General features: G+C 44.3%; 1 protein-coding gene across 1 annotated transcript in view; it reads right to left on the bottom strand.

Moving 5' to 3' along the window:
• Positions 1 to 14,096, bottom strand: part of EML5 (echinoderm microtubule associated protein like 5) — a 293,292-nt gene that overhangs the window by 95,901 nt on the left and 183,295 nt on the right. The window contains exons 22-27 of the mRNA XM_019518682.1: positions 13,786 to 13,938; positions 8,668 to 8,799; positions 7,014 to 7,102; positions 6,234 to 6,410; positions 4,962 to 5,163; positions 1,892 to 2,018 (exon numbers count right to left, since the gene is read on the bottom strand). Of these exons, the coding sequence (XP_019374227.1) occupies positions 1,892 to 2,018; positions 4,962 to 5,163; positions 6,234 to 6,410; positions 7,014 to 7,102; positions 8,668 to 8,799; positions 13,786 to 13,938 (880 nt within the window). The remainder of the gene's footprint in view (positions 1 to 1,891; positions 2,019 to 4,961; positions 5,164 to 6,233; positions 6,411 to 7,013; positions 7,103 to 8,667; positions 8,800 to 13,785; positions 13,939 to 14,096) is intronic.

Raw genomic sequence — 14,096 nt, 5'->3', positions numbered from 1 at the left:
CCCAAAACAAATGATAATATGCCAAATGTTAAAGGAGTTTGTCCCTAGATACAAACGGCCAACCTGCCACAAAAATGATAGATCTGTGACAAAAATCCCAGTTTAAACAGCAACTTTTGTTGTGCCAGGACAATTTAATGTTTGGTCAGGTCACAAGCCCACTGTGCTCTCTCTTCCCTTCCTCCAAACGATTGTACTCGTCTTCAGACACTCCAGAGCCTTGGTGGAAATAAGTAAGATTTATCCTCCCATCCCATGCTCTTGTGTCTAAATGCTCAGCCCATCTAGGGTGTATCCAGACAAGCATGCACATGTTTTTCCCAGGAGTCCAGCAGCAGCAATCCAGCAGAAGGTGCCTTGCTGACAGCCAGAGTGTGGCTCTAGCCAGCCAGGCTTTAGTTTTGGGCAGTGCATGCAGTAGGCATGTGTGCCACCCCGCTTTTTTCTAGCACAGGATTTTTGATGCTGAGATATCCCAGGGTCAACCTCCTTCTCCGACCCCACGCTGCAAATTAGTAGCATGGGGAATACCTGCATGTGCAGTGTGTGCAGTGCCACATACTGCATATGTACGCTTATCTGGATGTGCCTGTACCCAGACCAGATTCTGGCTCTTTATTTGTTTCTTAATTTCATCACTGCCCTATACCAACTTGTCCTTTTAACAAAGGGCATGCTACACTATGCCCCTCACCTCACTGCTTCAATGTACAATTTTACTTGTCTGAGCAGTATTGTAATTATCCTAGGTTTCTTTATGATAACTTACCTTACTACCCCCTGCCTTCATAGAAAGCAAAATAAAGTGAAAATGAAGGAGAAAAACAAAAATTAGTATATATGAAAGCAGATTTGTTAACATTTATGGGGAAAAAAAGAATTACAATAAATAGTCTACCAGAAATTTAGGGTAAAAAACTAAAATACACACAATAAATCTTAGTGTCTTCAGTGGTCATAACAACTGGCTTTTACTTGAAATTTTATTCTAAGCTTTCAGAGAGTCTGATCCAACACCTGCTAAATTCAACAGGAAACTATATTGGTTTATTTGGATGCTAAATCAAGCCCCACTCCTTTCCCTATTTCCTTCTGCTCCTTTTCACATCTTCCCTACCTCCCCCCTTGTTTTACATAGCTCCTAACCACCCTCCCCCTTCCCAGCTCTCATCCCTCTGCTCTTCACTCTCCTACATTCAAGCTACTGTTTCATCCTCCTTTTTTTTCTTTTTTTTTTTTTTTACACTTGGGCATCATTTAGGGGACTGAGAGCACTGGGTAGTCAGTATCCCTGCTCTTACTTCTACTAACCAGCATCAAAACAGCTCCTGGACAGATCATCTTCATATTCTCTGCAGGAGCTACGTGGAGTTGGAACAAGTTTATCCCCAATAAAATCTGTGGAGAATGTAAGTGCAAATCTACATAGATAGAGGGAGACCTGGAATTTTGGGGGTGTATACCTTAGCCAAATTTGAATAAAATTCATGGGGATGATTAAAGGTTTGTCAAATTTCTTCAAAAAACCTAGAGCTTCCCATTATAATGGTTCTAAGAATACTTTAACAAGGACTAAAACCAATTTTTACTATCCTTATTCTTTCAAAGTGAAAAAATAATCATCATGAGACAGACAATTTCAGCTTCAATAGTTAGTGAGGTAAAATTACAAGAAGCTGAAAAAGGTCTTTTATAGCAGAATATGTTAAGTCACTATAGGTGCTACCACCAGCTCCGTTTATCAAGTATTTTACAGGTTTCCAGAATAGAATATTGGAGAGAAGTGATGAAACCCTAAACGATTACATCTGATTATCAAATATTTTTTAAAAGATGTTTCACTTCTCTTAATGTATACAGCATATCAGTATGGTACCAATTTAGAAATTACCTTTCATCTAATGATGGTTCCTTTTGTTGCAGGTGAGGCTTAATTCCAAACATTGGTCTGATGTTTGTTGATAAGGCTTTGATGGTGTAATTAATTTCATTTTCTCGTGTCACATCACTGTCATAGCCTAAGAAAATCAATATAGAAAACAAGATTAAGAAATAAGAAGTAAAAAAATAGAAACCAACTGCATTTATGTTGAGCCTCACCTGCTAGCATACTGGACAACAGAATAGAGTACAACATTGAATACCATCCTTTAAATATACAAACTTGAAAATAAGCTAGGGTGGCCACTTAAAAAAAAGTATTTAAAAGATACTAAGATAGTATCCTTTAAAAAGTAGTTACTCTAAAAACATCATTGGGGTGGTAGAAAAGCTCAAATATATCTTTAAAATGGGAAAAGCAGTTTTAGAAAAGTAGTAATTCAAAAGTAGTAATTTCCATCCAATTATGTCCAGAATACAAAAACAGAAATTATCTGCTAACTGAACATATAGTTTAAATAATTTGTTTTATTTTGCTTATTTCTATTTCTAAATGGCCTCTTTAGGGTATTTGCACTGTCTTTAAAATTTGTAAGCACAAGTATTATGAAGTCACATCATATATATGTATTCTTACATTTTCACTCTTGAGTCTCTTGAGTTTTCAGGTCAGAACTGCTCAAACACTTTAAAAATGATAAAACCCACAGAACATTAGATAAATGATTGGCATATGTGTCACATGAACCATTAAAGGTTAATTTAAAAATTATGCCTCTGGTATTTGAATGCTGAAATAAATTGCTGTTTCCCTTAGAGGAAACAGATCACTTAATTTACTAGCATACTATGCACTACAAGGGATCTGCAGGCATTACATTTATTTCTTTGTGTGTGGGTTTCATATCACAAAACATAGAGAGTCACATATTCATACTATTTGCCATGCTATAAAAATGGTGGATCTCGCAACCCGACCCCCTCCCACAAAACAACAATAAACCATATTTACTCGAATATAAGATAAGGCTCCCTGCCAGCCCTTAGGCTAGTACCCAGGGGAGCCTGGAGCTCCCCCTGGCTGCTGCAGGGCAGCAGAGCAGGGTGGGAGCAGCTCTCTACAGGCTGCTTCTATTGGGTGCATCCACACGCACTTGAAGCAGCTCAAATAACAGCATGGTGGGGCACAGGGTAGCCATAGAGACACTCTGCCTGGGTGCCAGAGCATCTCTCTGGAGGCCTCAGTGTCCAGTTGCCTAAGGCATGTGCCACTTTTTTCCAGTTTTTTTTTGTTGTTGTTTATTTGTTTTTGATACTGGGATTTCCTGGTATCAAATTTAGAGCCCATCCTGCAAATATGCAATGGAGAACACTTTTTTTTTGTTCTCAGCATGCCTCTTGTGGCAGCTCAAACTGCTTTGAGGTGCAGTAACAGGCATGTGTGCGCTTGTCTGTATGTGCCCATTGGGAGCAAATCTGCTTCCAAGAAGGAGCACGTGTAGATGTGCTCCCCAGTAGGCTTACTACACAGTATTTTTACTGCACAGTAAGCCTACTTCAAATAAATAGCATGTGTAGACATTAGGCCTATGCAAGGCAGCTAGCATTTGCTTCAGATTTGGCTGATTCAGAGGACAGTGATTCAATTCAGTGACTCGAATCGCTGTCCCACGTTGATTAGGCTGAATCTGATTCGGAGACTTGACTGCCACCAAATTGGTCAAATCTCCAAATCAAATGGGCCCCATCCCCCGCCTGCTCTCCCGGCCCGTCAATGGCTGTCCCACCTGGCTGCAACCTCCTGGCTCTTAAAATAAAAAAGCCCCGCACTCACCGGCTCCTGCCAGACAGGGGCAGCGATCCCCACTGCCCCCCACTGCCTTGTGCTGAATGGGGGACTCTGTCACAAGCCCCCAGAAACCCCGATGGCTGCTACAGCAGCTGGTGAGCATGAGGCTTTCCTTTTTTTTTTTTTTTTATAAAGTGCCAGGAAGCTGAGGCCAGGCAGGGCAGCCATTGATGGGGTTTGGAAAAGCAGGCAGTGGATGGAGGCTCATGGAAGAGCCACTCACACAACATGGGGCAGTGGGGGGCTGTGGGGATTTCCCCCCTGCCTGGCAGCAGCCGGTGAGTACAGGGCTTTTGGTTTTTTTGGTTTTTCTTTTAAAAGCACCAGGAAGCTGAGGCAAGGTGGAGCAGCCTTTGATGGGCCTGGGAGAGCGGGGAGGGGCTGGTGGGTGATCAGGGGGGCTGAGGGAGCAGGCAGGGGACAGGGCCTGGCAGAGGTCCCCCCATGGTCTGCTCTCCCTTCTTACATCACCCTCCCGCTACTTACCAGCACGGAGTCTGGGTCCAGCTCCCTGTGGCAGTGAATGGAGACTGCCCGAATCTCTGAAGCTCTCCAAATCTTTCCTGAATAGATTTGGGAGCTTCGAATTGATTTGGACCTTTTCATTGGTCTCCAGATTCAATTTGGATTCGGAGATTCAGCCACCGAACTGGTCTGGATCTCCTCCAGATCCAATCAGCACCCAAACCTTCGCACAGCCCAAAGCTTCGTACAGACATGCCCACTGATAACTAAAGTTAAATCACTATGCAGAACTATCAGTAATGTTTAAAGATTAAAAAGTCAAACCTGGAAGAGAGAGTTTAAAAGTATTTGAGAACTATGATTAATACCAGAACAGACAGGCAACCCTCACTTGGAAGCACAGGCAGAATACTGTACCACTTTGGAAAGTACTTGAGTACCCTGACTCATGAACCTCTAGGTCTACAAGATGGCAAGGAGCCTTTTGAAATGCACCCATTAAATATGGTAGGGAGCTATTTTAGTACTATGAAAAGAACTAAGTGTTGATAGTACTATAAATTTCAGAAACTTACAATAAGGTGGTCTGTGTATTCATCAGTCCCTATCTCACAGAGGGTGTTACAAGGTTTAAGCAGTGTTTATAAAACATTTTGAAGCATTTGTGTAAAAATAGCTATGTCAGTTTTAGTATTTCTAAATGGACAATTTCCCTAAAGAATCCAAAACTGCTTTATTAAACCAACATCTTAAAAATATTACTGACCTCCATCTTCTTCAGAATCTAGATCAGACTCTTCACTATCACATTGTCTGCTGTCTCGATGTCCCTCCATCTCATAGGTCCACAGCATTAGAGAGGTGTCTGCCCCTCCAACAGTGACTAACAAACTGTCATCATGAGTCCAACGAACATTTGTTACATGTGTACTGTGTGCCACATACCTTTTAAATTTTCCAAACTTTCCCTAAATAGGAAAAAAAAATCCCCAAAAGACAATAATTTAGTTAGATTTTCTACATAATGTTAATGAGCTGCTCAATAAAAATATATTTTTGTCCACTGGTACATCTAACTTTTTTAAAACTCAGGTTTTAAAAAATGTTCTCGTCTGTATTTTTTTCTGAACTATATATTTTGACAGCTTCCTTAATCATTCAGCAACTTGATGAAATATAGACCCTTTGGTCTATTCACAAAAGCCTTGATTAAAGGCAACAAGGAGCAAGATGACTTTGTTTCAGACAGAAGTGACTGTTTTCTCCTGATCTGGCCACAGAAAGCAGTTTATAGCTGTGACCAAACACAAGTGCATGGCTGGACTTCAAAAATGGCCCATCAGTGAAAATCTGGCCCTTCATTGTATGAGATATCAGATAAAGATGTTTCAAAATGTAACACCTTCTGTAACTTGTGCCTGAGGAGCTCCCAGCCTATTGCTGTTTTCAAAATGGGAAGAGGGAAAGGGAGCGTAGGGATTTTAGTCTGGGGTTTTTTCAGCCCCCCCCCCCAGAGGGTGTAGGGGGCCCTCCAAGTTGGGGTGGGGAATCCAATTCACCTACCCCACACTTCAGCACCAGCTGGGGAGCCCCAAGAACAGGCTCCCTCTACTGCCAGTCCCCCCTCCCTTTCTGGAAACAGTGAGCACTGGCAGAGAGCCTGGCCATTGCTGTAGGAACCTGGCTACAGGCTGAGCTGACAGCTAGATACCCCTCCCCCCTGGAACCAATAGTGAACTTCTGTTTGGTCTGAGGTAATGACATCCTTCTGAGTTACAGCTGGGAGCTGCACTTCTGTCAGCATGCTGCTGACATCACTTGTGTGATGGAGCATGTTGGAATGAAGAAACATGCAATGACAAATATATTCAACAATGCATTGTAAATTATAAAATCATCTTTATTTCACTCTCTAAGCATGGTTACAAAATGTTTAAAAGAAATATTACCAGATTTGTGGAGCAGTGAATTTTTAAACTTTGGTATAAGTAATTTTATCAACCAGTTTTCTAATACTACGATTAAGAAAACAACTTACTTTAGCAGGGTATCGAAACAGTTTCACAAACCCAAAATCATCGCCTGTGGCTAACACCTTATTATCACTAGTGAGGCACGAAGCAGTTACATCCGTGACTTCTCCAATAATTGGCCAGATTCCTTCACAGCAAGATCCCAGAACACTTGTCCATGATGCCCAGCCAATCTTTTCTACCTACAAAAATAACCTGTTTGAGATACAGTATACTTATCCCAAGGCAATTATTCATCAATACGATCCCAACAAAGAAAATCCTTACATGTTAAAATATAGTGTTTAAGAAATAACATTTTAATATTTTATTATCCTTGCTTATTATAATTTTAGAAGTTCCCACTGTGCTAGAAAATGGCTTTCTGATAGAGGGCTTCAGAGGCATTTGGCAAAGGAGGGCTTTGGTAGCAGTCACTTTCCCATGCTTGTGTAGGGAAAAGCACCAATTGTGGGAACTTCTCTTAAGTTGCCATGCGAAAAAGTAGCTGTGGCGACTGAGTCCTACTGCCCACCTGCCCTTGAAACAAATAGGGTCACTCCAGCCCCTAGCCTGAAAAGACTGCCAGCCACTGTTTTACATGATTCTTTCTTCTGATAAAGATTATTCTGGCGATACGTAACTAATTTCTGTTGAATTAAAGAAAAAGACAGCAAATAGCCTAAAGGAAGTTTTCTCCTAGAGCCACTTAAGAACTGTGGCATTTAGTCTACTGATGTAGTTTATACTACTTTACCCCCCTATGAGGTTTGCAACTGCATTAAGAGGCCTTGTGATTTCCCTACCTCCAAACTGGGAATTGTCTGCCTCTTCCCACGAGGAGCTTCAAAAAATAATTGTTCTTTAGCACCAGTGTTAACTTGTAGAAGTTTCCCTGTAAAACATAAAAACATACATTGATTTGTTGGATTAAAACACTCCAACTGAAAAAAAATGTCCATTCAGAACATTCCTGTTTAGGATTTTCCACAGATGTATTTAATTGATTTAATTTAAAAATGCATTTGTAAATTAACCATGCATTTACTATTTAAGGCCCCTGCAGGAAAGCCAGTTTTCCTTTTGAGTGTGAGAATATGAAAAAATCTGTTTTCTTGGATGCGAGATGCAACAGTACATAGTTCAATAGGTAGTAAATAGATCTGTATTTGTATGTAAGGTGTATGAGAATCTAGACAGAATTCTTCTCTTGAAAATTTGAACTGTTTTAGGTAGCTAAACTGCTGGTAGTTATTCAGTTACATGTAACTGAATACATGTGTATTCACTAGCTATATCAGCATCTCACTAAACTAAGAGAATGGCATCAGAAATTTACACTTTAGGTATGTTGGATTAAATTAAACAAAATCTACATGTTTAGGAGAACAAAGACTACTCTCTGACTCCCCATGAAGCTTTGGCTACAAAGGACAGCCCTGAGTTAGGTGTCAGCCCCCAAAACAATGCGAGGGGAGAGTTAAACACCTAAAAACAGAATCTACAAAAGCTAGCATACTGAGCTGAGAGCCACTAAGTTTTGGCAGTAGAAAAAGGCAAGGAGAGGGGTGGGAATAACCCACCCATGTGCACCCCTCCCCTCTCCCCCACATTCCTCCACTTGGGATACTTAGCCCTGAGTCAGCCCTTTCCCACACAACACAGCAAGGAGAAGAAAGTAATGGTCAAGCAGCTTTTATCTGAATAGCATAGTGATTACAACACCCACCAGGGATGTAAGGATATTCTTCAGGAGCTCTGCTACTCTGGGACTTAGGTGCCTAAATGTACTATTTTGCCTCAGGTGATATGAACCCATATCTCCCACCTACGAGGAGAATGCCCTAATTACCAGGCTGTAGGGCGTTCTGCAGTGGATCCTTCTTAATATCTTCAGCTGAAGTTGCTTCACTTATATACAGTATGTATTAAATATTCAGTGGAGCAGGAACTAGATACAGGTCTCTCTCACTTCACCAAATAAGCGGCCTAACCATCAGGCTAGATGGTCACTCTTCCCTTCTTTTTCTCTCCCTCCTCTGTTTAAGTTCCATATGTGGTTAGGTATGTATTATATACGCCTATTGAATAAGGCAATAGGTGAGAAAGGTGAGGCCATAGTCTTAGGGCTTATGTACAAACTAAGGGCCCAGCTCCTTGACACTGAGGACTTGAGCCATTTTCTATGTGTTTGCTACCAGACATTTAGGTGCTTAGGGAATTTTAGTGGCAAAAACTTGGTCATCTAGGAAATTTTGACATTAAGGATTAGGTGGCAGCTGAGTAGGGCTTTAGAGGATTTAAATTTTGGAACTAGACACATAGAGTAGGTACCTAACATTTTGTGGATCAAACTATTAAGTGTATAAGTAAATTTTGAAAATGGTATTTTGACATTTTTCAAAATTTAACCTGTAATTAACCTTCCAGTCATTATTTAGATACATTTTTATAACTTACCTCTTATGTCCCAGTCCATGTGTGTTATGTAACTGGTTGCTCCCTTGCAGATTCCTACTCGCTTACTGCTCATTACATTGTAGATGTCTACAAAGTTGTCACATGATGCCACAGCTAAGTATTTTCCAGCTCCTTAAATGCATTAGTAGAAATGTAAGACATTTAAAAAGGAAATCACTCTTCTGTGCATTAGTGGATAAGCTATTATCCTTTGACTTCTTGGATCTCAGTTAAGTTAAACTTTCAACTCTCTGTTAAGTTAGATCAGTGGTCTGTGAGCTGCCTCTGATATATCAGTATCACAGAATAACCAGATGTGGTCCATGGCGCCATGTCATCCAGTCCATAGGGCTCTGCATGGGTCTGCAAATTTGGCAGTAGGCAAACAGTGGTACTGCTTCCCTGCTGCCAAATGGGCCCATGGGGAGCCCTGAGCCCTGCACACTGGATTTGGTGCCTGATCTCAGCCCACAGGGCTGGGTGGGAGCAGTGCCAGGCCCCAGGACCCAATCCCACTGCATGGGGGACAGGAGAGGGCAGTGCCAGCCCTCCCCTCCCCCCACCAACTGAACCCTGGCATGCAGGGGGCAGGAGTGGGTGATGCCAGGCCACTGGGACCCAATCCCAGGGGGTGGAGGGTGAGAAGGAGCAGTGCTGGGAGCCTAGGGTCTAATCCCAGCATGCAGGGCAGGAAAGGGGTATGCCGGGCCCTAGGACCTGATCTGGCCTACTGATGATGGGCCCCACGTCTCTCATCTGGCCTGCGAAGCCAAAAGGTTGAGCACCAGTGGTATAGACAATCAGGGTCTATAAAAATGACCTGACAATCCAAATAGTTCTTGCCTGCAGAGGCTGGTATGCATAAAATTACAACTCAAGTAGCAGAAGTACACTACTCATTTTATATTTTATACAAGCTTTACCTTCTTTATTGAGACCAATATAGCTTGAGCTATATAGTTAAGCTCCTAAATGGAAACTTCTTTGAAATTACCTGATCTCAACTGCAACTGCTAAACCCTTTGAGAAAGCTAATGCTAAAGCATTAGAATCAGGAAGAATCAGAGAGAAGTAGGGCTAGAAGGGACCACTAGAGGTCAGTTAGTCCAACATCCTGTCTGAGGCAGGATCATCCCTATCCAAAGAATCCTATACAAATCCACTGTCTAATCTAGCAAAACTAGACAGTCAACCTAAGCACAATGTGGCAGAGCACTATGTGTGTCTGCCACTTTAAGGCCCTGGAGCTGGCAGCCTCCAGGTGCCTAATGAGGGCAGCCATTTTAGGCTCAGGGCTGCCTATATAAACAAAGTAGTTTGGCTGCTGGAGGGTAGGCAACAACACTGCCTGGCCTGAGAGCTGCTGAGTTTCATCTGGAGGTAAGGGAGGAGCTGTAGGGGATGGTAGGAGGCTCCTGGTCCTGGGTATGACTGGAAACTACACCCTGCCAGGAGTGGGTGGCCTGGTGGGGCTCTCAGTTGTGCGGCAGCCCCCAGGAAATGCCAGGTCAGTGATCACCCCGGTGAAAGGCGGGTTGGGGCACCTTAACCCCTAGCCCTCACCTTAGGGGGGGTCATGCACACCGGAGGTAGTTGTGGGGGTTTGAGACCCCGAGGAAGAGAGTTGGAGGCCAGGTGTGGCCAAGGCTGCCTAAGCCCTGCAGGGGTTCAAGCCCCCAGTGTGAGGGGGACAGCGTGCGGAGCCCTGTGAAAGGAGAGGGGGCTCAGCCAGAGAGAGAGAGCTGAGTCTTGACCCCAGTAAGTCCTCCAATGTGGGGAGGCAGAGTTTGGGTCGAATATAACACCAGTAGTAGTACCTGCTGCCCGGGGGGGAGTGAGAGTTTCCTGTGAGACCCTGATGCACCAGTCATGGTGAGGTAACCCTAGCTCCCCATATCTGTGGAGGGGGACCCCAGGATAAGAGTATAGGTCATACATAAAGGCCTACCAGAGCTTCCCCTGACTAGCCCAGGCGGGGGTCAGAAGGGCAAGGAGGCCCACCAAGAGGGATGCCCAAGAGCCAGGGGCCTGGGGTCCCAACTGGCCTGGAGGTGGGCCGGGGCTAGTGTGAGCCAAAGGTCCCAGTGAAGGGACCACACCCGAAGGGGAACTGGTGGCGGGGAGATAGATGGCCCAGTATGACGGTGGCAGAGTCCACCTGAAGGGAGGAACTCAGGTGGGGGTCCTACAGCGGGATTCTGGTGCCCATCGTGGGGGACTGGCGCGTATGAGAACATCATTATGTCATCAGCAAGGCTTGGGCTGCGGTGTAGGGGAGGAATGGAGCCACAGATAGCGCCCCCTAGCAGCAGGGCAGAAAACAGGCAACCTCCTGCTTAATTATATCTATTAATCAATCAATTAAGACCAAGGCATGGCAGGAGAGAAGGCAGGCGGTTAGCCCAATAACAGGTGGGGGGGCCACGTGGAGATCAGCCCCAGTAGGCCCCCTGTTACACACAACACAAGACATAATACCCTAATTTGCCACAAGTAAAACAGGGGGACTACAGGGGCCAACATCCTGCTTCTGCAAAGTTTGTTAAAATACACTCAAGAGATTCCAAGTCGAGGGCCATGCCCCTCCTCCCCCGCCCCCACACCACTACAGAGAAAGGCTAAAACACTGATCATCCATACCAATCTTATCATGATGAAAAATTCCTTCCTGAACACAAATATGACAAATCAAACTGACCCTGAGCAGAGTGGGAAGACCCTCTAGGTAGAAGCCTCTGGCTTTGGTCCCATCAGGAGCTTGGGCACACCCGAGTCAAAATCCCTAGCCTTGGCTGCAGCCAAAACCCAATGTTTCTGAGGAAGACTTTAAAAAATCTTGACATGTAGCAGCAGGAGGGGAAAAATTCCATCCCTTCCCCATGCACAAACCTACAAAATGCAGAAGCATGGGAAATACCCATACTAAAACATAGGCATAGTTATGCCTAGATCATCTCTGACCAAGGCCTGTCCAACCTCTTCTTGAACACCTCCCATGATGGAAAAAAACACAACTTCCTAGGCAGTCTATTCCACTGTTAAACTTACTTTGCTGCAACTTCAAGCCATTGGTCCATGTCCTGCTCTCTGCAGCAAGGGAGAAAATGTGTTTTCCCCTATTCTTTTTTTGCAGCCCTTCAAGTATTAGAAGACTACATTCATACCCCTCTTAAGCACCTTTCCATAAGCTGAACATGCCTATTTCCTTCAACCTCTCCTCATATGACTTGCTTTCCTTGTCTGGAAGGCAAGTCAAATGTCTTATTTTCACCTGCCTCTGGAACCTCTCTAACTTGTCCACATCCTTTTTAAAATACAAAGCCCAAAACTGCACACAACACTCTAGGGCTACAGACAGAAATTCAAAGAGCCAGAGCCTGAATTGATTCAACCTTTGCAGGTTAGTCTAACCTGAGTAGACTGAACCAATTCGCAAGTGAATAGACATTCACTTTTGACTGGGAAAATGCAAGCACATGCCTGCAGTGGCTCAGGCCAGAAGCAGGGGGGCACTAGAGCAAGCCCTCGGTTACAGGGAAACTAAGCTGAGGGAAGGGGCACAGACAGGCCTGACTATGACTGGGGAGGGGTTTAAATGCCCACTCTGGCCTGCAGGTCTGCCTGGAGGGATAGGGGGAGAAGCAGGCCCTGTCAGAGGTCCCCAGACCTCCACCCCTGCTCACTCACTGGCTGGTGGCAGGAGTAAGGGCAGGGCATGACTCCATTAGCCTGAGGGGAAGTGGGGGTTTAATCCCCACATTGCAGTGGGGGCGGTATGGGTACTGATAGGCTCCACTTGTGCATCTGGGGCCATGCACTCAGTTATGTGGCCCAACTCACTGCTGCCTCCTGCTGCAACAGCGTGGCCCAGGCTAGGACGGCCCCATGGGGTGGGGGTCAGCAGACTGGGCTGCACTCCTGGGCCGTGGGGCAAGGCTGGATGGGCAATGAGCCGCCACAGCCCGGTTAGGTCTGGCCCCATGGCCCACAGCAGCCTGCTCCTCACTCTCCCAGCAGCAGAGCAAACCATCACGGCAGGGAGAGATGAGGCACCAATCACCCACTGCCTGCTTACAGTGGTACCAGGTTCTCAGGGTGGGCTGCTGCAGACCAGTTGCTGCCTACGCCCCTGGTCTGAGTACTGAGCTGGACAAGGCTGCAGCGATCCACTGCTTCTCCCTGCTGCTGCCCCCACCCATGGTCCACAGCAGCCTGCCCTGAGTACCAATCCCGCTGTGAGCAAATAGTGGGTTACTGGTGCTTCACCTCCACCTGCCACGATAAGTTTGCTGTATTGCTACCGCTGAGAGAGGGAGGGGGCAGGGAATCACACTGCAGCAACAACCCACCTGGAAACCACAGCCCCCATGCAGGACTGGAGGCAGGAGGTGGTGGGTGCTGACTCCCATCCCTCTGGGGCTGCCCCAGCCTGGGCTGCACTGCCACAACAACAACAAAAAAACAAAATACTCTCTTTGGCTACAGACAAATTTTAAGTGAAAACCTTGAGGCACAAAATGTCACACAGCCACTGCCCAATAATATCCTCAGCCTGAATGAAGCGGCAAGACTTTGTAAAGTTCACTATACTTAGCAGTTCCCATTGTTTTCAATGAGTCAAACTTGACACTGATCTCTTTAATATTTAGCCTAAAATATGAGCAAACCTCTTCTGATAACCCTGTACTTAGAAGACACAAGGTGGTGAAACATGTAAGAAAAAACAAATATATTAATCCTGTTTGCTAAATGTAAAACCCGAGTGCAAAATTTTACTTCCTCAATCTTTTTGAAAGAGATTCAGAAATTAGGACACAAAATAATCTGAAAAAGACTTGGGTTTTATAATTTATTTTATAATTTGCTTAGTATTTTTTTACCCCAAATTTCCTGTATTGCATATATAAAGGAACACTATCAAGGTTTTATATTGGAAATGTGACCTATCATTAATGTATTATAATAGTTTATATGATAAAATTATGGGAAAAATAGCATGCTAGTCAGTGAAAATGCTAACAATCCTGATGTGCATCCTACTAAATGTATTCAGATGCAAAAAATTTTTTATCAACTTGGATATGATATGACCATCATTGCCTTTATTAAATCACTCACCAGGAGAGAATCGAATTTCTGAAATAACATCCTTCCTATGGTGGAAAGAGACTAGATCCTCCAAAGTGTCTGCATTCACAATCAAGAAACTTCCATCATTGAGACCTACAGCCAAAGCCTTCCCATCAGGAGAAAAGCAGCAACATCTGCCCCCTGAAAAAAATACATGGGAACAATTCTGTTAAGCTTTCATGAAATAGCTTTCATTCCTCGGTAACCTTCACAAAAGTCATGAATACTTGCTCTTATAATCCTAGAGAAGCCTCATAGTATTTTGGGCTTTTTTTTTTTTGGTTGGGGGGGGGGGGGGG

This window comes from Gavialis gangeticus, unplaced genomic scaffold (genome assembly GCF_001723915.1).
Source record: "Gavialis gangeticus isolate Ggan-Ray unplaced genomic scaffold, GavGan_comp1, whole genome shotgun sequence".
Taxonomy (NCBI): domain Eukaryota; kingdom Metazoa; phylum Chordata; order Crocodylia; family Gavialidae; genus Gavialis; species Gavialis gangeticus.
This window is presented reverse-complemented; position numbering and strand designations above follow the sequence as displayed.